Source organism: Eleutherodactylus coqui, chromosome 1, assembly GCF_035609145.1.
Source record: "Eleutherodactylus coqui strain aEleCoq1 chromosome 1, aEleCoq1.hap1, whole genome shotgun sequence".
NCBI classification, from domain to species: domain Eukaryota; kingdom Metazoa; phylum Chordata; class Amphibia; order Anura; family Eleutherodactylidae; genus Eleutherodactylus; species Eleutherodactylus coqui.
The window spans coordinates 428,200,733-428,224,356 of NC_089837.1; the positions used below are offsets into that span (position 1 = coordinate 428,200,733).

Sequence of the window (23,624 nt, forward strand, 5' to 3'; positions counted from 1 at the left end):
TCAAACAAAGGCTGGACAGACATCAGTCTGGGATGATTTAGAAAATCCCACATTGAGCTGGGAGTTGGTTTGATGACCCTGGAGGTCCCTTCCAACTCTACAATTCTCTGATCCCATTTTCAGGTTATGTGTGGGGGGCGGGTCACTTTTTATGTACTGCACTTTGTGGAGAGCTTGAATTGGTTATCTTTAGACCACTTAGCTTTGTTTACTGAACTGCACCCATTAAGGAACTGAAGGTTCCTTCAACTAATGCACTACCTGCATTGCCTCCCTTTGTGGGCTTCTTTTCAGAGAGAGGAAACTTTGAATCTCTATGTCTTCCTTCTGATACACCCTCTCATTATCCTATTTACTCCTACAACCCGTCCTGATCAACCTCCCTCTCTGTATCTGCTGCATTGAGAAGTGTATCTTGGCCTCTCCTTATCTGCAGCACAAAGACAATGTATCTTCTAACTTACAAAAGTTCTAACTTCCATAAGTTCACGTTTTCAGGAAGCTAATTATAGGGTCTATTCTCAGTTACAAACCTTCATGCCAGGAGTCAACAAATTGTGCTGGAGCTATGGAGGGGAGACTCCTTTTTCATATATTTTGGGCTTGCCATGTTCTTGGCCCTTTTTCGGAAAAGTAAAAGAGGTGGTACAAAAAAAAAGACCTGGCTCTCTTCTGACCATGGTCTGGCTTTGTTCCTGCTTTATCAGTGTGATATCCCCCTTCCTATCTACAAACAGTCCATCCCATGTTTTCCAATGATGACTGCCAGGGTATGCATCACTTCACAATGAAAACAGCAAAATGCTACCACCCTCTCCCTCTGGTTTGCCAAAATCAATGTTGTTATGCACAGGGAGTATTTGACATCTTCCATGATACTTACAACGGGTTTTACTGAACTTAGTTGTATTGGATGGAATTTCAGTAATCTGCCGAGTACACGGATCTCCTGAGCTTCTTGGATCTTTCCTCCCTTTTTTCTTGTTTTTGTCTCTTCTACTTCCTTTCTTCTTCTTCTTCTTTTTCTTCATCTTCCTTCCCCCTCTTCTCTAGCTTCCCCTCCTCCATCCCATCCATGTTGGTTTTTTTCCTCTTGGAAATCCTGTAATCATGTTATGCATGATGACTTATTTGTTTAACCACTCTTATATTTTGTGGTGGGGAGTATATGCTCCCATTCTGTGATTCTATCCTAAAAACAACTGACAGTAGGAGACCAAATTGCTTAGGTAACCTCTAATAGGGGAAAAAAATCAATATGGAGTTGGCTTGGTTTCCTAATCAATCTTATCGGAAATCCCGGTATCCATGACTGCTTGTTTGAGTAACAACTCTTAAATTTTGTGGTGGGGGGTATATGCTCCCATTCTGTGATTCTACACTTCTTATAAATACAGTCTTTATTTAATAAAAAATGGCAGTAGGAGACCAAATTGCTCAGATAACCTCTAGTGTGGCAGAATGCCTAACATAGCTGGAGGTGCAGTGGAATTGGTGGGAAATTGAATTAGGGAGTGAGCGCTGGCCCTTTAAGGAGCGGTAGAGAGCATGCATGAGCCCTATAGGCAGAGACCAGGGAAGCTGAGAAGGTATGGTGTGCAGACATGGAAGTTGGCAGCACCCGGCCACGGGCTCCAGTGACGGTTGAGTTGCAGTAGTGGTATGCCATGACAGATTTCAATGGTAAAATGCAACTTATTGCCTCACACTTGCCTCTATCTACTATTTGCATACTTGAATGGTTTTTTTTTCCTCAGCTTTTCATATTTTAGCAAAGAAAAGAACTTGAATGACCCCTTATCTAGCATTGATTTGAGATTTGGTATTCCATGCTTATGAAGGTCGACCATGTGCCAGGTCCCTCGTACACTATTCTTCCCAGTTTGTGCCTACTGAATTTCTTATATTAGTTCTTTTGAAATAATATCACACTAAACTTTTGCAAACAGCACTTTGCATGAAGCCCACGTAGCAGGCAATTTCCATAACAGTTCTTTTCTTAAGATTGCTATGCATTTTATGCTTTTCAAGGTGTACAATGTTCTGAAAAACAGTAATTTACATTGTGAATTCTTTGATGCGTACGCACTATATTCTTTTTTCTTTGCTCAAAAACTATCTTTGTAATCGAATGTACATTAAAGGGAACTTAAAGGGAATTTCTTACTAAAGAATATAAAAATCGCACTCCAATACCATCTGAAGAAATCTAAACTAGATATGTCGTGAGGAAAATCAATATGGAGTTGGCTTGGTTTCCCAATCAATGTCATTGGAGTGATTTAACATGTGAGTATTTAAAGCGAGCTCACATTTCTACATCAGTATTCATTCCCTGCAGGAGTTCTTGTCAGGCTTTTCAATAAAGTATTGTTCTTCCAACTTCTCCCTTACAATCGAACCACAAGACTCTGGAATAAAGAAGCGCAGACACTGCAGACGCCGCACTTTCAGCTATGACAGACTTGATATTAAAAAAGAAAAAGTTATTTTTACAAAAAATAGTGTGTGATTTGACAGCATCGTTAAACGCTCAATATATCAAGTACAGTATGTCCATTTGCTTCTATCTTCGTTTAACAAATCCAACACGTATTACATACCTAGGAGTATGTGCAGAGCTTTATTAAGGAGTGCCTCATTTAAAAATGTATTAGATCATAGACCCCTTACTGCGAATGTAATTAGAATAAAATAACTCCAGATACCTATTAAAGAGCCCAGTGATCATGTGACAGTTAGCAACAAGTGACACTTTTTGTTTACTGTTAACATAGCATGTACCAAATTACCCATATTATTAGGTTTATTCAGGTTGTGGTCGTATTCTAGATAATACACTGTATAAAAGAATGAGAATTTGACTTTTGCATATTTTCCTTCCTTTTTACACTCAGTGTTTCAGGTCACAGATAGAGATGAGCGAGCACGCTCGGATAAAGCAGTTACTCGAAAGAGCATTGCTCTTCTCGAGTAACTGCTTACTGGTCCGAGCAGGCTCTCTCTCTACCCCCCCACTAACACCCGCTGCCCCCCCGAGCCTGCTCAGATAGGTAAGCAGTTACTCGAGAAGAGCGATGCTCGCTCGAGTAACTGCTTTATCCAAGCGTGCTCACTCATCTCTAGTCACAAAGCCTTGTTTTTTTAAAGGACTTTGTCTGTGACAAGAGCCTTTCAGGAAACATAGCTGCTTGTACAAATAATTTAAAGACATTAAAAATTTTCATTCTCGTATTTAACCCTTTCCATCCAGTTTGTATCCTGGTTTTCCTAGGGGGCTTACTCTTTTTCTGCTGTTATAGAACAGCGCTATCTGCTGGCTAAAGCTAGTACTGCATGAGGTGACACGTTGGATAGGTTCCGACAGCAGAGAGGCTGGCAATATACAGTAAGAGAACCCCGGTGGACGTCTTCCAACATCAGAGCTGTACAGCCTTAAATCATAATGTCTTCAAAGGTCAGACAGTGGATTGGAAAGGGTTAAAGAGCCACTTTGGAGAAAATAAATGTTTCCATTCCTGATTGTGTGTCATACTCTGGACATCTCCTATGTATATTACAGTCACTTCCATGCAGTGCAGCCCCTCTCTGATACTTATCACGCACCATCGTGATGGTGAAATCCTGCAGCCTCATACAAGACAGTGCGGGGATGTGATGACAACATTGCAATGTGTTGGACAGTAACCAACAATGCAGAGCGCTCTGTGAAAGACTAGCTTTGTGAGATCAGCAAGGCTCCCTGCCCTGCTCTTTGTGTCACAAAAAAAAGTTGGTAAAACATTTTTGTACAGATACGCGCACCCCTTACCCCCTCACCGCGCTTCCCTAGGCACTGGACCTCCAGTGTCTAAGGTGTAATATAGCTCTGCTCGCATCAACTAAGTATACACTAACATCCAAAAGTCATGCGAGTATGTAAATGGATTATGAACTGGCTTTACTAAAGGTGATGGTTTCAGTCACCTGTATATTGTAAGGTGTTATCTTGTGAGGGAAGTTGAACACTGGACAGTGTGCTCATGGCAAGGTGATGTGAATTGTTCAAACCATATAAATAAGGAAGATGGAACAAAACCTCTGCAGCGCCACCTATCGGATGGCAGCGTTCCTTTAAATCAATACCTGACCCTTTAGACAGGTCTTAAGAACAATGATTGGGAATTGAAAACCAAGCCAGAATCCATACACAAACAGCTGTTTCAGGAGTTTTTCATCTCATCAGTGTGCAGTAGGTTTCTAGCTTCACTAGTAAAAGGCCTATGATGTGGCATTGTTCCAGCTCCCTTATTTACATATTACCCAGAGGAGCATAGATGGCCTTATAAGTCTCCTCACTCATCTTCTTGGTGCTCTCCTTAAGGAGAGATGATACCCTTCCCGACCCACATCATAGGCCACTCACTAGCCGAGCCAGGATCCTACTTCACACTTATGAGAGGTAAACACCCTGAACTCACCTTCTAGGTGTTCTTCTTAAGGAGTAATGTTACCCTTTAATTGAACCAGGCATGACAGTGGGTGCCAGACAGATAGGACAATCCACTTCCGAAGTTATGTGGACATTTAACATTCCTCTAACCACGTGTGTCCCAGGAATAAATCATTGAAGGCATTACTACCCACAGTGGACAGCACAGAGACCGCCCATGGGTGCTTAATGAGCTAGAATTGTCAGTGCTTTATATACTGGTGAATCTGGCAGAAATTACATCCACATCCACTACAGGAGGCCCCATACACATACCCCGCAGGTCAGTGCACCGTTCTTTATCTTTCCTAGGATATAGGAGCAGAACACCCACTATAGTGCCTCTTTTAATACCACGACACCGAACACAGCACCTCACCTGTACTTGCGAGGTTGCTAACTGGACCCTGGAGGACCCCATGGCAGCATGTGGCCTGGTTCAATAAGTCATGGCACCAATGGTTTCAGGCTAGTGTTACAGTTAATATGTGGTGCAGCTCACATGAAGCCATAGATCCCAATTCTCAACAAGGGACTATACAGGCTGGTGGTGGTCTCATACTGGTGTGGGGTGTGTTTTCATGGCATTGGTTAGTTCCCTGGCCCACCTAAATATGCAATTGAAAGGGGTCTGCTATGTTTGACTTTTCACTGCTTGGTGAGCATTTGCAGTCCTTTATGGACTTTATGTACCCCCACAATGATGAAATATTCCAGCAGGATAACGCATTATGCCATTGAGCCTGAATTGTCCTGAATTGGTTCGAGGAGCATTATGAAGTGTTCCAATGAATGATGTGTCCTAAATATCCACTTAACATGAACACAAGTGAGCAATTATGGGAGGTCAAGTCACATCCAAGATCCCACACCTGCAAATACCATGGCTCAACACCCCTCCAGATGTTTTACATCCACTTATGGAATTGATATCGTAGAATAGATGTCAAGTCAACTAGCTGCACCTCACCAGGCTATAGAGGTCGGTATTAATTTATGTCCCACGACTTTTGGTATGTCAGTGTATATCATGTGAATACTAACAAATAGACCTGTATTCAACTTTAGGGTAAGTTCAGACATGACAGAATTTACATTCCATACGAATTACAATTTATAGTTCAATGCGTACAGCTAAGGTTTTCAAAACATCACTGCCATGAAGCAGAAAAGTTATATACAGAATTCATGGCATGATGGGGCTTTTTAAATATTTATATAGCAAAAAGTCAGCAATTTTTCAATGCAGATTTAAGCCTTTGTGATGTAAGGGGTAATATGTACAGCACAATGTGCAAGCACTTCAGATCTGCAGCAAATTCATCCACACCTTAGACTTTTGCGTATTTTTAGACATCAAGAAGAACAATTATTTTGAATAGACTTTGCAAGCAGGTTTATTTCTACTATGGCAATAAACAAGAACTGTATGATTGAGAACTCTGAAGTATGTGTCTCTTCTATGCCCTTAGCTGGATACCAATTGAGCCTTGAGCTGAAAATCTCTTGACCATGGCCTCCTAAGGGTATATTCACACATGGCAGATTTGTTCCAACCAATTCTGTAAAATACCATTTATCTGTATGGGGCCTACAGAAATGTATGTGCTTGTAATTGAAAACCATCCCATTCAGTTTCAAAAATGTCTGCAACCAAATTGCCGCATGTGAATATCATCTATTTCTCATTACATAGATGACCATACTGCTCCTCTCCTGTGCTGCAGTGTACTATATATCAACTGGAACTGTCAGCTTGTCTGCTACTGTCAAGACGTAAGAATACCTATATGATTCGCCAATGAGCATTGCACTAGAAAAGACTGGCGACCGGCACACAAACCTATTCGGTAGACGCTTTACCACTTTTATTTTGAAGTCAGAAGAGGAACAACCTGATCTTCTGGTCCTTGCTCTTCGGTCTATTACTCTGTTTTCCCCCAAAATAAGCCCTACTCTTATTTTCAGAGGAACTTAAAAAATAAGGCCCCTGAAAATAAGCCCTAGCTACGCTACATAAAAAAAAAAACATTACCTAGCAGGCTCATCCAGATCCCTCCCGCTGGTTCCGGCATGCTTGCTTACATTCCTCAGCCATCGACATAAGATCGTTTCCTGGTAACGGGGTTCATAAACCCTGCCTCCAGCAAGCGATGGTTCTGGTTCTTGAGCACCGTGGCTGAGCCAATAAATCAGTGCAGTGCTTCATGAATCAATGCGATGGCTGTGATCGATTCTTCGAGTGCTGCAATGATTGGCTGAGCCGTGGCAATCGAGAACCAATCAGTGCCATTGCTTCTTAGAGGTGGGGCTTACGAACCTGTTACCAGGAAGTGATCTTCTGTAGGCGGCTGAGGACTGCAAGCAAGGGTGAGTATAATAAGACATCCCCAAAAATAAGATCTAGTGCCTCTTTTGGGGCAAAAATGATTATGAGACAGGGTCTTATTTTCGGGGGAAACATGGTAGCACATCTTGATATACTGTAGCATTTAGCCATCACTGTTGTCAAGAGTTGTAGAAAAATACTCCTCACATCTCTTGGCAATACGACAGAGAACTGCCCCCCTTTTCCCCACTTGAGGTACAGTCCTGGCTGTCTTAGATGGGCACTAGGACTATGGCCACACATTTGTCGGAGCCATCTGAGGCATTTTACATTTTCTAACAAAAAAACTTTCCTTTAAAACTTGAACAAATTCTGCATTATTTCCCAAGCTTCTACATCAAAAGAGCTCTTGATCATTTTAAACTATCTGTCTGGACACATTTGAAATATCTAAAATAAATGTATGTGTCATAAAAGATAAATTCAGTCTTGAGGACAAAGGGAGAGAGAAGATCCAAGATAGATACAGAATTTGGTTTAGTGATTGTATGAAGAATTGCTTCTAAAACCAGTGTATTAAAATGTAATGCTTTCCCGGGATGTCGTGAGCATTAGACAACATTGTGTGAAAGTGCAGCGTCCCCCTTCACTTCTGTGATAACGTACATGAGTGTAGAACAGTCCCCATTGTCTCTCCTGCCATGGCTGCGTCCCTTGCTGTTTCCTTCTCTCCTCAGCTGTTACCCCTCGTCAGTTATTTTTGTGCACCGCTGTGTAATGCTTTACATCACATTTCAGTCAAGCTGAGAGCTTAGTTAGATGATTTCACCAAAGTGCCTCATGTTATTCCCAGCATTGCAGACACAATAGATAAACCAATCATCTCCCAGACTCGCTACCACAATAAGTCTTTCTTGTTTTTAGTTCATGAAACAATATAATTTACATTTGCAGCATATACTCTGTGATCAAAATGCTCTGTTGGCATACTGGAAGTATACGATGAAATTGTCCTACCTCGCTATCTCATGTGATAGAATAAAAACTAGCTACCATAACAGAGAAAAGAGCAATATAATCATATGGTAAATATAGAGTGATCAAATGAGATGTCCACCTGTTCACCAGCTGCTTACCCAATGCAAGCTGCTCCATGCATGCAATCACTTACTGGGTGGTTGATAACATCAGTTATTCCTCATGTACACTGAATATATATGAGGAAAAAAAGCCGAGCTCCATATTGAAATGGCAAGGTTTTTGTAATGCTAGGTTTCATGCACACAGAGTCGGTAGGACAGTAAATGTGAGTTTTATGACTCCTTTAAGGCCCATCTACAAACCATTGAAAGATTGAAAGTTTTAGCGATCTTTTTGCATAAAGTGTTAATTGCCATTAACACTTTATCATCTTCATTTGCATGGAAAAGGGCAACCAGGAGCTGTATGCAGAGCCCAGCATTTGATTAACCACACGCCAAGCTATGCACACAGCTGCATTGTTCTCCTTGGGGCTGCCGGTTACAATGTAATCTCCCAACTCCCGTGAAGAACATAGCACACGGTTTATTGAGAGACACTATCTCTGAGGCTGAATGATGGAGTTTTAAGTGCACCTTAAAATCATCGTGTGCATGATGCCCACGTTTACATGTAACGATTATTGCTCATTTTCAGTCGTTTGAACAAATTTTCAGCGATAATCATTACCTGTAAATGGGCCTTTAGTACAGAGCAGTACAGCTTCCATATCTTGCAACTTCTCCAGATATTCCCCAGCTATCTCTGTCCCTGGTTTCACCACCACTTTTGGGTCCACATTCCCGGCCCCAAGAGTGATGTTTCACCCGGCTGACTGATGAATACGTTCAGCCTGAAATGCTTATCTGCTGGTTTTTAATTCCTGCAATAAAGGGAAGTTGGATATTTCATCACACTGTCTTGTAAACTTCATTGGAGATCAGCACCGAGATACCAGTTTGTTTTTTTTTTAGCCTTTTACCATTACCCTGCCTTATGGCCTTTTTAAACAGAGCGAGAATCTTGCGATTGTCTTTTGCCCAAGCAAAACAGCTGATGACATCATCACCAGCTCATCCGTGCTCGGGCAACCTGTTTAGACTGCACGATTCTCACAGCATTCCTATGTGAAACACTGAATGATCAGTGTTTAAACTGCCTGATAAGTGAATGAGCCGGCACTGATTTTTATGCCGTCTGAAACTGAACGATGAATGAGAACCGCACGATTCTTGTTCACCGCTGGCTGCGTTTAAACAGAACGATTATCATTCACTTTCTTTCATTTAAACAATTTTGTAAATGATCGTTCCATCTAAATGCATCAATACAAGCTCCATATAGGGCTCTGTGTATAGAGACATTCTCCCCAGAGGTAAATACTTTTGATTCCATTTTTTTGCTTGTTGGATTTGTATAGAAATTAACAGAAAAAGAACCCTACGAAATCAGAAGCTTATGAAGGTACAAATCACATATACTGTACTAGTAGAAAGCCTGTCCCAGGAGGGCGACTGCAACCTCTGTATATAAATATCCAGGAAAATGATTCAGCATAATTAGATATAATAGAATGCAAAGGCGTCAGCTATTTAGAATACACAAAATACCCAGAGCAAACCAGGGTGGCGGTCCTTTTGTAGACTTTCTTTATGCTTGCACTATTATATATTGGAGGACGTACCATGATTTCACAGGACGTAAGTTTGGAATTGATTAAATCAAGATTTTGCCACTTCGTCAAACCGCCGTCGTGGAACCCCATCAGATGGTTGATGAAAAAGTGTACATTTTACAATGAAGGCTTGTGTGTTTGATTGAAAGAGGTAGCTTTGCTCCACATGTGTAGATATAGATGATTTGAGGAATGAAGTTTGTTGTAGATGCTATGGTGATGATGAGTGAGTGTGAGGCATAAGGTGTAGTTACAGAATACATACACATGAGGGCAGAGTTGTTTTGATAACAAACCACATCACATCAGATAGATGTATATAATAGATACTATTGACTTACAGTTTGTCCATTCATGAAGAGGTTTGTGTTTAGGGTTACTGACTCAGACTCACTACAAAGAGTGATTCTGGTTAACTACCACTAAAGACTACTATCCTTGAAGCTTTCTTAGTTGCATCCTATTGGGATAGACATTATTGCCGAGAAGTATGTAAAACATCTATGGGATAACTTTAACATAGTTTTCCAACATTGAAGGAGCTGGATGAAACTTTTAGGCAGTAAATGGTCACTCTTAGTGGCATAACTGTAAGGACAGCAGTTGCATCCAGACCATTGTACCACATCAGATCCCAAAAGCTGCTCCGCTGCATTAGAAGACACTATTATTATAATTGGTACATTGTTGATGAGGATCACTGTTACAGATTTTACAACGCGGCCCAGAAGATACAAGTTATGCCTCCAATCATTCCCTCATGTAACAACGATTCTCTTTATTCTGCACGCCTGGAAATTTTTTCTCAAAAAGAGTTTGATGAAAGTTCTAAAAATTCTTAAGGGAACCTGTCATGTTCCCGCAGCACCATAAACCGAGTCTCACAGGGGGAACTAAAATCTGACTCTTTTCAGATTCCTGTGTGCGTGCTTATGGGAACCTGAAAGAAAGTCAGATTTTCCTGCGCCGATTTTGCGGGTAACAGCGCTGGATTGCAGGAGTGGGCGAGTATAAAAAACCTGATTCCTTGTCATGTCCCCTAAGAGCACCATAACGTAGTTTATAGTGCTGTGAGGGCGACAGGCTCCCTTTAACCCCTTGAGTGGCACGCCCGGAAATTTTCCGGGACGAGCTCTACTGCCCATAGCGATATAGCCTGGAAGATTGCCTGCACAGACCCAGAGAGAACAAAGCAAGGGCTTTGAAAAACCAGCAGAAGATATTGCCGATCTGCCGGCAATCTCCTGCTTCTAAGTCTCCTGCTTTGTTTATAGGTTGCCATAGAGACCATCGGCTTGTCAGAAACAAGCCGATGGTCTCTGTGGCAGGGAGAGCTAGTGCTTCGCTGTCAGAGGACAGCTAGGTACTACCTTTTACAGCAGAGATCAGAGAAAACCTCCGATCTCTGCTGTGTTAACCCTTTACATGCTGCAGTCTATGTGACTGCAGCATGTAAAGGGCTGTCACTGCAGCATGTAAAGGGCTGTCACCATCGGACCCCCGGAATGTGATCAAGGGGTCCTGATGGGTCCCTGTGGAAGTCCCCTAAAGGGACAAAAAAAAGTTAAAAAAAAACAAAAATAAAAAAATTATAAAAACACTTGTCTCCCTTTACTTGGTAAAAAATCAAAAATAAAATCACACATGTGGTATCCATGCATCGTAATGACCCAGAGAAGGAAGTTAATGCATTATTTAACCCCTTAATGACATGGCCCCTTTTTTCTTTTTTTCCCCATTTCTTTTTTTCCTCCCCCCTGTTTAAAAAATCACAACTTGTCCCGCAAAAAAACAAGCCCTTATATGGCCATGTCAATGGAAAAATGAAAAAGTTATGGCTCTTGAGACGCAACTGCAAAATTAGTTGAAATTCAATGCTTAGACCATTTTAAAAAACCTGCCCTGGTGGGTCTGACAGGGTGGTAGGAAACCCGCCACTCAAGGGGTTAATTCTAGATATGTATGGAAGATAGAATTTTGTTTTTAAGCACAGCAAATAACCATTGATGCAAGTTATATCAGCTGCATTTTAATTTGTCAAATGTCTTGAATTATATTGCTGTACTGAGCATTATAACTAACCAATTCTCCTTTTCTCTTTATAGCAGATGGAAGGAGAGGGTGGTATGACTTTTGACCCAATGCTGGACCACCAAGGCATTTGCTGTATTGAATGTAGAAGAAGCTACACCCATTGTCAGCGAATCTGCGAGCCTTTTGGTGGCTACTACCCATTTCCATATAACTACCAGGGGTGCCGTTCTGCATGCCGAGTTATCATGCCCTGCAGCTGGTGGGTTGCACGCATCCTCGGAGTTGTGTAATACTGATGACATGGAATTGAAGAGACAGCAGAAACTGTTTGTGAAGACAATAAATCTCTGAAAAGCTGATTGGTACAGTCCTCTCTTGTAAATAAAGACCTAAGTTAATAAGCGACGTCCACAGTCACTGGGTGGAATGTGTAGGTCTCTTAGATACTCTATGTGTATGGTATGTGCAATAGCCTTCCTCCATGAAGACGCCAAACATTTTATAGATTCTGAATTAGCGTTATAATGTAGAAAGCTGTCCTGACCTGAGACATATTTAATTACGTAATTTAGAAACGTTCATTTGGAAAGGGTAACTTGACTCATTGCAGTGTTCTATCATTTCTGTAGCTTGATGTAAATAAATCTCAAATGAAGTCGAACCCTGTTGTCACTGAGACGGATACATTTCAAACAGCAGAAACCAGTTGACGTTGGCTCTTTGCTGCTTTTTTTAAATGGGCACTTTTTGGCTGATAGCATTGGCGTAATAAATTTTTAAAAAAACTTATCATAAACGGTTGACAGTGTGACAAGGAATTTACCTATTTTATATGAATGTGTAATAAAAATAATTCCATTTCTACAGCAGAATTTGGTTGTATTGTGACAAATACAGAAGAATGTAGAAAAATAAATCACAACTTCACTTTAGTAAATTTACACTTAAAGGGTTTTTGCTGCTCCAATAAATAAGGGCTCGTTCACACTGCGTTCCATTTTTAATCAATGGAAAACTGAGGGAAAACACTAGCCGCTCTGCTTGCAGTCATGCAAAAGGAACCCTCTGTGTGATAAGACACACAGATGCAGGACTCAGTACAGCTACAAGACAGCTGTCAAAGCTCCGACTTGTGCACCTCTGTGATCAGTATGGGACCTTGGACAGAGCACCTGGCAGTAAGTAAAGTCGGTATTGAATGACAGCAAGCAAGACCTCTTGGAGAGCATGAGTTGTAGAACTTTGTAGTATACACAGAATTAAATTTATTTTTAGTGAAATCTGAAAATTGATATAGGCTGGTTTCACACCCCCAAGAATCTCGCGCCAGTTTGGTGCATTGCAAGATGCGCAAATATGAACTCTATTCTTTTGAATGGAGTCATAGACATGAGCGATGCGGTGAGGGGGAAAAAATCACTGCATGTCCTATCTTTTTGTGTTTCTCAGATGAAGCAGTAAAACACATTCCACACCATGTGATGTGCATGCAAATTTGATGTTTCCCAATAAACTCAATGGGAAACACTTGCCGATCCTTTAACGTGCCTGAAAGCCATGCCAGGGGATCACCATTTCGGTACTAGTGTATCTTGTCTACATCAGATGTATGGGTGGAGACATGGGTTGGCAGGGCTTAGTGACAGGTCATGCCCATAGACGTGCAGATTGGCTGCTGCACATGTCTCAGCGCCCACCCCCCTGACAAGCTAACACATCGCTGCCCACACTAGCATGTGCGCTCCCATCCCTCTGACAAGCTCACACATGACGGCCGGACTGCCATGTTCACTCATCCGCCAGATCAGCCGGCCCCGTGGTGAGTCTTCTCCCTGTGGCCATTCAACTATGTCACTCTCCACTCCCGTCCCCCAGATCAGCTGTCCCCACTGTGAGTGTCCTGGCTGTGGTCCACTGCTTTTGAACGCTGACACTGCTGGCGTGGCCGCTGACAACCCCGTTGGCATTGCGATCACTGGCGTCCCTGCTGCTGCAGTATAGAGCCAATGGCAGTCCGTGGGGATGACTGTCAGCGCAGGAGCCGGGAGGGGAGAAGGGACAGTGGCTGCGACAGTAGCCGGGAGGGAAAAGGATGATGGTAGAGCTGCGAACATAGTTGTCCATGTTAGCACAGTTGGAGGCAGCTCAGCTTGGTGCAGGTGTGTATCCGGCAGCCAATCCGGAGCTGTGGGCATTCCCTCTAGCTCCGCCAGGCCAGCCTATGTCTCCACCCAGAAATCTGGTGGAGACAAGATACACCAGTACCCGCCACTTCACAGAAGTGATTGGAGACATTTTTACCAGAGCACCTCGCATCCACATAAAAACACACGTTTCTCGGCCCAATATCATGCTTGCACATGTGTAGGTAGCTTAAAGGTAGTTTCATCTGCAGGTGTTTTTTTTTTTAAGCTGATGTTGTTGTGCTGATGTGGCAGTTTTCCGTGCAGTTATTGAAAGCCAGAAGTGGATGCAAAAGGAATGAGAAATATAAAGGATGGACTTTTACTTCTCCTTCCTGCTGGATCCACTTCTGGCTTTGGCTCAAAAAAGTGCTGCTTTTTTTAATGTGAAAAAAACAGTTAAGGCCTTTGAAATTGTCAGATCCAGGTCAGATTTTTCTGATGTCTAAATGACTGTTTAATTTGTGACAGAACTAAACTCCGAGCCTTGGAGTTTTGCCATGAAGTTTCATGAGGATTTAGCCCCAGGCAATGCCCCTTCTTGTAACAAAGGTGTGTATTTCTACTCCATTCCACCAAATTGGTTAGTGTACCTGCCTGTTATTGGGCAACAATCAGCTTCGGAAATGAAGCCTAAGGCTGACCTCACACTGGCGAGAAAATCACGCAAAGTGAGAGTGAGTGAAAATGCATGATTATGAAACCAATGATTTTCAATGGTTTCATTCTCATTCGCGATGTCTTCACCCATGCGATGCTGCTTAAATAAAATCGCATGTCCTTTCTTTTTGCGATATTGCCCATTGTTTTCATTGGGGCCAGCGCAATGGGAGAACTCTGCAATCCTCAGCCGCAGCGGAGATTCCATTCAGCCCCACAGTGATGCAGGACTGTTTCCATGTGAAAACACCTCACACCCAGGGTTTCTCACATGGATTGCGAGGGCGATAACGGGCAGAGAATAACGGCCCGATATCGCTCTTCCCAGTGTGAAACCGGCCTAAGAGTTACACCCACCTTCCTTATGCTTTATGTCTTAATAGCAGCTACCGCACCTTACAACTGAGACCATAACCCTTATACGGACAAGAGCCATTGATGCTCCTGGGTTCAAGGCACATTCTGCAGTTCTGGTATTTCCACTTTAAAAAAAAAAAAGCATAATTTTTACATTTTTGGGTTACATATCTACATGAGGATTTGTTTTTTGTGGGACAAGATTTTTTTTTTAGTGGCACCATTATCATGCCATATAATGTATTGGAAGACTTAAAAAAAAAAAAAAAAAAAGACCAGGTGGGACAAATCCTAGAATTGCATCATTTTGGTAGGAGGGTGTGGGGTGTAGAATGTATTTCTACAGCTTTCACGGTGCTGTAAAAATAATATGTCCTTATTCTGTGGGTCAGTAGGGGTATGGCAATATCAAATTCATAGTAATACCTAAAAAAATTATATATATATATATATATATATATTAAACAGAAAAATTAAAAACTGCTTTCTGCCGCTATCTTTTGATGGTCTCAACTTTATTTTTGCATTCAGGGTTCTGTGGGGGCTTATTTTTTGTGGGGTGACGTGAAGTTGCTATTAGTACCATTTTGGGGAACATATGATTTTTTTGCTAGATTTTTATTCAACTATTTTGGAGACAGAGTGACCAAAAAAACCCCGCAATTCTGCCACTGCCTATTTTTTTCTAATGGAATTAAGGGCTTAGTCACGAGCGTAGGCGTTTTTACGTTCGCACGTCCACATCGTGTAAACGCCTGAAAGGACATTTTCCGGCGATCACAGGCAGAGCTAGTTAGCGTATTCTAGTCCGTTCAAGCTTTCAGAACTATCTTTCTGGCCACCGTATATGGGTCAGTGCGTATTTCGGTTGTGTATGTTCTGTTTTCAGCGGGTCGCCATTTTTCTGTGCCGTATAATCGCCCATGTAGACGAATCCATTGGAAACCAATGCCTCAGATGATCGTGTATATACAATCGGGCGTAAAAACGCGCCATATATGCGCTCGTGTGAATAAAGCCTAATAATGTGATATTTCAATAAATTGGTCCTTTACAGATGCAGCATAACCAATTTTTTTATTTCTTAAGTTTTTCTTTTTTTCTTATTAGTCCTTGTAGGGAACTTGAACTTGTGATAGTTTGATCGCTTGCACCATATAATGCAATACTTTAAGATCCTGCCTATTAAAGACATGCCTTTATTAGGCAAGCAATCATGGCATCCCTGGGGCCCTGCGGACGTCCCCAGGCTGCCAGTGTAGTGAAAGGGCACCCTTATCATCTTATCACAGTAGAGGGCGTTCGGGACATTTAAATCCCGATTGGAAGATTGAAATGTGCCTGCTCATGTTGTGTAATGAATGAACTATGCTCATATAGGAGTTTGTAGTTGCAGCAACAGTGTATTTGGGTTTAATACGAGGTGTCCCTTTAATACATACCAATCAAAGATATGTTTTACAAGTAGGGTAACCTACATGTGGCTATTCAAGGTCTTTGGACTTTTGAGTAGTTAAGCCTGGATTTTTGTGGTGGTTCTGGGACAAAGCCAAAAGTAAATTCAGAAGAAAAAGGACTTTCTATGGAAAAAAAACTGGAAAAACAACTGCCAGAAAATACCTGCGCATGAAACCACCCTTAAAGAGTAAATCAGGGTGAAATTAAAGTTTCAGACTCATGACATAAATGTATCACTTACCTTAAGGCCTCGGTCAGATGAGCGTGTTTTGTGCACACCTGTAGGCGCGCAAAAAAAATGCGCCGCTTACATGTGCTGAAAACGTGTGAACAGGCAAAGTGTTATATGCGCATCGCATGAAACATTGCCCGTTCACAGGAACTGCTGCACTTGAAGAGCAGCTGCTCCAGGAGGTCAGAGAAGAGCTGCCACAGGACTTCGGGATTTCCCCAAAGCAGGGAAAGTGAGTGAAGCTATGGGGATTTCCCCATAACATGGAGAGATGGAGCTGGGCAAAGGGTTAAACGCCCATTGCTCCTTTCTCTGTCCCTTGCTATGGTGAAATCCCCTATAGGTCCACTCACTCTCCCTGCTCAGGGTAGATCACCCATAGCTCCGCTAAATCTTCCTGCAAAGGGGAAATCCGGAGGGATATCCCCATAGCAGAGAGTGAGTGGGCAGGGCTATAGCAAACCATAGGGGGAGGGCGATCGATCTATTTCTCTCTCTCTATTGAATCTCCTGCCTGTCGCACACCAAAGATAGTGCATGTTCTTTCTAATACCCCATGTAACTGACAGATGATCGCTCAAACGACAGTTTGAGTGACAGTTTTGAGCGATCATCTCTGTATACTTTATAGTAGCTAATTAGATACTATACAGTTATGCAGGCGCAGTGGGACACCGCTGCTATCTCTCACCAAACACTACAGCTACTGAATTCACAGCAGGACACAGGCACAGAGAATCTTATCACTGCAGCCGGCTGATAACAGCTGATCAATCAATTCTAGCAAGCTAGAATTCAGTGATCAACCACTCGTTGCCAAAAACTGCACAATCTCAGTGCATTTAGACAGAACGAGAATCGCTCAAAAGATGATTTTGAGCGATTCTTTTATGTCTAAATCAGCCTTTAGGTATGCGGTGTTTTGCGCCCCTAATTTCACGCATATGATTGCTTCTATAGGAACCCATTGGTTCCTTTAGAAGCGTTCATTTTGCGTGCACAAAAAGCACGCTTGTCTGACTGACTGAGGCCTTATGGTGTCATTCTAGTGGACTTACAGTGACAACCAAGCAGGTCAGCACTTCAGATTTTAACAAGTGTGTCTGGGGAAATGTTGCTTCGTACTAAACCAAAAGTTATAGTTGTTAGACTTCCACAAAATAACTATTTATGGTAGCATTTACAGTAGCCCGTTCACTGTCCTCTACTGCACTGCCTGATATTTAGCACTTCCTGTCCAAAACCACAGATACAATGCGATTATACAACAGAAATAATCCCTCCATAGTATTAGTAATGCACAAAGTCTCTGCCGTTTTCCTCTGTACTGTATGAAAGTTACTCAGTAAACCAGCTTTTAAGTGTTAAAACTAAGGTGAATATCAGTGTCCAGTAGAGACAGCGGGAATCTGAGAATGGCGCTGTTACCAGTGAAATGTCACCTCTAAAGTACACATTAGCAGTGAGATAACGAGGTGCTTGTTCATAAAAGGCACAATCCTTATTGCAGTTTGCAATTCACATGAAAGGTACTATATGTGTTATAGGCTGGAAGGCATTAATGGTGCAGTGTGAGCAGATGGGTGCAGACAGCCAATTACTGAAAAACATGAAGCTTAATTTAGATGGTGTACTTCATGGCAAATGCAGATGGAAAGGTCAGGGTAAATCAAAGGCTACATGTTGACTCTTATGAGCCATACCACTAATGTATTGCTGATACTGCAGTTTGCATCATCATTACGGACCATTGTTGCTACTGATTGTCCAAGGCATGAACAGTCTCCAATTCCCATTGACTATTTACATTCAGAGGCAACAAACTGCGCTTGGTCCTCCTCTCAGCTGAAAAGTAGATACAATTGTATTCAGTCTAGGCAATGCTTTGAGAGCTAAACAGCCTGGAATCCAGATTGATACATTGTAGCAAACTACCAGAAAGATTAGTCCTGCTTATTTACATAGTTCACAAGAGCATTGAATAGACAGAGTACGAATATATCAACTTCTCAGCTAAAAGCAGGTCTAGGTATGAACACTATGTCTGTATTTATGGGTCTACAGGCTTCGAATGAAAAAGAGAGGCTTCTCATTTAGGGCGCCCACCCACTGGCGTTTGCGATTTTCGTGCGTGAAAAACGCCGCGTTTTCGCAGCGTTTTTCCCGCGTTTTCGCAGCTTTTCCATTAATTTCCATTGACTTTCATGGGTGCATTAGGAGAAAAATAAGGACACATATGCAACTGACAGTTCCTATGTTAAAAAACGCAACGCAAAACGCCAGTGGACAGGAGTACATTCAATTCTAATTGCTCTGCAGGAAAAACGCAAAACGCAAAGAAAAAAAAAATCGCCAGTGGGTGGGCGCCCTTACTGTTCGCACACGGAAATACCTTTAAAATGGTGTTTAAATCATAGGTAATCATGATTATCACTACATACTGGCCTTTGGCACCCAGAACATGCTTTCCATACGGACACCACGTGATACGTGTCTGGATATCTCTCTTCCAATTTAATTTTAATGCGGTCAGAATTGACAGCAGCATTTAAATAGTTAGCAGTCACAACTGGACTTATCTCTGACTGCAGTTGTCAAAGACAGCCAACAGAGCCGTGTCTGTAGTGTGGGCCTGGTTCCCAAGGCCACTTCATAGAATAACACCCGACAACCACCATTGACATAGGGTTAAAGGGGCTGTCCCATTTTCGGTTTTTATTTCGTTATAGAGATTAAAAATATGCAACTTTTAATAAAACCTATTTACATTTCTGCTCACGTACTTTCTTACACCAGTGCAGTGGCCCCTGTTTTCATAGTAGAATGGTAGAGTCAGTCCATGGATGCCTGATGAGTGGCAGTCACATGACTGACATTACTAAACGTGAATCTTAAGGTCCATTTACACGGAGCGATGATCGCTACAAAGCGATAGTTTTATCGATAATCGTTGCGTCTAAACGCGCACCCATCGTGCACTGCTAAGCTGATCGTTAAAGTCAGTCCAACCTAAAAATCGTCATTCAGCCTTATCAGCAGTTCTCCACAGGGAGTGTTGATAGCATTGTTTCCTGAGAACAAAGGAACTGAATGCAGATAAGAGCCCTCTTGCTATTAATTGCTTTCAGCTAAGGCTTCATTTGCACAGTTAAAGGAGATGTCCCGCGCCGAAACGGGTTTGTTTTTTTTTAAACCCCCCCCCCCCGTTCGGCGCGAGACAACCCCGATGCAGGGGTTAAAAAAACCACCCGCACAGCGCTTACCTGAATCCCGGCGGTCCGGCGTCTTCATACTCACCTGCTGAAGATGGCCGCCGGGATCCTCTGTCTTCATGGACCGCAGGGCTTCTGTGCGGTCCATTGCCGATTCCAGCCTCCTGATTGGCTGGAATCGGCACGTGACGGGGCGGAGCTACACGGAGCTACACGGAGCCCCATAGAGAAGAGGAGAAGACCCGGACTGCGCAAGCGCGGCTAATTTGGCCATCGGAGGGCGAAAATTAGTCGGCACCATGGAGACGAGGACGCCAGCAACGGAGCAGGTAAGTATAAAACTTTTTATAACTTCTGTATGGCTCATAATTAATGCACAATGTACATTACAAAGTGCATTATTATGGCCATGCAGAAGTGTATAGACCCACTTGCTGCCTCGGGACAACCCCTTTAATTGCTCTTAAGCAGCTGAGTAGCTACTTAAAAGTTTATGCAAAGCGATCGCTCAAAGCTGTCACTTGAACTGTCGTTTGAGCGTTCATCGGGCCTTGTAAATGGGCCTTTAGTTTATGGAGGAGCAGAACTCGCAGTATTACTACCCGCAGCATTTCCGCATGTGTATGGAGAAGCAGCTCTTATATTCATCTCCCAATCTCCTCTGTAAAAATCCAAAGTGAAAAATATCCAGTATAGCGCTTCACGGGATGAAGGATGAATAGAGCGTATATTTCTACACCATGAGGTGAACTTCATCCTTCATCCCGTGAAGCGCTATACTGGATATTTTTCACTTTGGATTTTTATTTACACTGGGTTCCCTAGCAATAGGGACCCCAGACATCCAAGCAGCTCTCCGGACAGGATTGGGAAGGAGGATCGTTCAACCTATTTACTTACAGGCTACCCCGGAATTGGAGGTACTAGTGAGCTATCCCACCCCAGGGACACTCACTAAGTACCGGGTAAGTCCTTTTTCTTCACTTTTGATCACATTACCATTTAGCACTGAAGGAGCGCTATTACTGATCCCGACACTACTGTTATTTTTTCCAATCTCCTCTGTGTGATACCTTTCCCTGAAAATAAGACACGTCTCATATTAATTTTTGCTCCCAAATATGCGCTACGTCTTATTTTCAGGGGGTGTCTTATTTCACCGCGGCAAATCCGTCTGTGGCCGCTAATCCCTCAATTGGCCAGCTTTGTGGACGAAATTTCTCAGAAATCTCGTCCACATGGGACAGCAAATCTGTCACGGCAAAGCTGGGAGAAACAGGTGTTGTGGTGCGGATTCACCGGCCACAGAAACGGAAAAGCGTGCAGCCAGGTCGCTTCAAAACAAGCGGCTGAGTGCCGTGGGTTTTGAAGCAGCTCTTTCCCGGCGGAAATCTCGCTGTTTATCGCTGTGGCCAAACTGCGAGATGTCCGCTGGAAATACGCTCTGTGAGAACCCAGCCTTAAGAATCACACACAGGTTGCCTGACTCATACACAGAGCCATAAAAAAATAAGGGCTGTAAAGTAACGTACCTGTCTGCAGACAGAAGTTCCTGTACCACTTGTAAGCAGGGATGGTTTTGCAGCTTCCAGCCACCAGGGGGAGCTCATCACAGCAGACATGTACAGCAGGAACAGAACGTACAGTATTGACTTTTCCAGCCAGCAAGGGGAGCTGACAACAGCACACTCGTACAGCACAGCAGGGACAGAATAACAGCAGACTGTCTGCAGATCTACCTATACATCTGGAGGTAGGAGACAACGGGAATGGCAGCAGGGCACAGGCCTCTTGACTTGCCTGCACACTTTACTATGCCTTACTATCAGGGGTGCCTTATATTTGGGACTTCTGCAAATTTCAGGGGGTGCCTTAGTTTTGGGGAAACATGGTATTCTTGTCTGGTTATCTTAATTAACACAGCAACACCACCAGGAAACAGTTGTGTGTGTAACACTTACTAATAAAGTTAGGGCTGTGTATTTTTTAACAGCTGTCTCCATCCAGACCGTTAACAACTAATATAGTTAATAACGGTTACAGAAATGTCTCCTGGTGAAGTTAATAAAAGTTAACTGGAAGAAATTATTAGCGGAAGCCATGATGATATGCTGCAGGTAACAATACTCTGCAAGTTCTGCTTCGCAATAAGGTAGTGTTCACCAGTGTCATTTGTAACATCAGTGGTCACATGACTGATATCCATTACTACAAACAGAGCAGTCCATGGACTATACCATTTTACTGTGCGGATAGGAGCCACTGCTCTGTTATAAGAAGGTGAGCAGGATTTAAAATACATACCCATTATACATATATACATTATCCTACCATTTTCTAAATAAAGTAGATATTTGGCAACCCCTTTAACAGTTTGAACATAACTGGTATTTTTAATTTTTAAATATCTTTTTATATCCTTTTCTTGATTTGCAAAGTTTCTTTGACAATTCTTTTGCTTTCCAGATTCTTCAAGAATAAGTAATGTCACTGCAGCCTGGATGAAGAGTTTCTCAAGAACCAAGAAACTCACTATTTATACAGAGTAAATTGTACCAAATATATTTCAGCTCTTAACACATGTGGCACCTATTGGACTGTCCTAAGCTCAGAAAATAAAATCTATAAATGTTCATAGCAGACAAGGATCAGAGCCAAAATTTGCACCATATCCTAACTGAAGGCTTAATAAATCAGTCTAAGGCCTCCTTCACACAGGGGGTTTTCAATGCATTGTTTACTGGTGTTCTAGCCTGGTTTCAGCAGCGCTGGCATGCGTTATGCCAGCATTTTCAGCACAGCTGAAAACACAGCGTAGGATGCAGAAAAAAAGAAAGAAATCAGTACTCCCTTAGCAGGATCCTGATGGCATTTGCTAGGTGTGGTTGGTGCATCCAGCGCAGGCCGTGATTGGTTGAGCCGGCTGTCACTCAGCCGGCTCAGCCAATCAGAGCAGTCTCTCGCTGGGAGGCAAGGATTTCAATCCCAGTCACTAGCAATAAAGTGACAAGTGCCGGGCAGCCGGCCTGGAACTACAGAGAACACTGGCGGGGACCCCGATGGCACCTGCTAGGCGAGTATGGATTTTTTTCCCCCCTCAGGTAGTGTAGCTAGGGCATTTAGAGCCTTCTAAAATGTGGTACCAAGTTGTGCCACGTTTTCGGCAGTGCTGAAACCACTGCACATTCATTTCAATGGGCGACGCAGAGCCGAAAACAGCCAAAGAATGAACATGCATTGTTGTCAAAGCACAGTGTTGAAGATGCTTGTGTGAGCAGCCCCATTGAAATGAATGGGAGCGTTGTACAACGTTTAGCGCTGCGCTAAACGCTGTACAAAAACATCTGTGTGCCTTAAGGTTGTTAGCCATGCCCCTCCAGGAAATCACACCGACTTTCCAATATTCACTTTTTCATGATTTGGGGGGAGTGAAATTTTTATGTAATTTATGACTTTTTAGCACTCATTTTACCCCAGTCAGAACCGGATTCACTTTACCTTTGAAGCAGGAGGTACAGTCTGTAAAATTAGGACCTATTTGATGTTGCAATAAACACGGAGAATTATGTAACATGTGACACTTTCCTTCACGTTTGATGCTTTAATGACTGCTATAAATCACACAGCTTTCACCGCATATCATTTTGGAAACACAAAGAGCTCCATTTAAACAGAGGAACATATTGTTATCAACCATCCTTTACTTTGTGCAGACTATTCCCCGTCTTTTCTCGGGCCGTACCTGCACAAAGCCAGTTGGTTTATTTCTGACAAACACATGAATAATATGCAGCGTACAACTCCCATTCTTCAAATGCTCATTTCCAGCAACGTCAGTCAACAGACAGGTTTTCAAGCTTCCTATGCAAATCAAACATGACATGAATTCTCACTGCTAAAGTATAAATTACAAGCTACTAATGTATAAATTTGCACTAGAGCTTTGCGAGAGCCTCGGCACGTTAGAAACTGAACAAAATAAATAAGCAGGAC

General features: G+C 42.6%; 1 protein-coding gene across 1 annotated transcript in view; it reads left to right on the top strand.

The window, feature by feature from the left end:
• CNMD (chondromodulin) overlaps positions 1-12,302 on the top strand; it is a 74,635-nt gene extending 62,333 nt beyond the window's left edge. The window contains exon 7 of the mRNA XM_066581453.1: positions 11,601-12,302. Coding sequence (XP_066437550.1) covers positions 11,601-11,819 — 219 coding nt within the window. The 3' untranslated portion in view covers positions 11,820-12,302. The remainder of the gene's footprint in view (positions 1-11,600) is intronic.
• Positions 12,303-23,624: the final 11,322 nt, after the last annotated feature.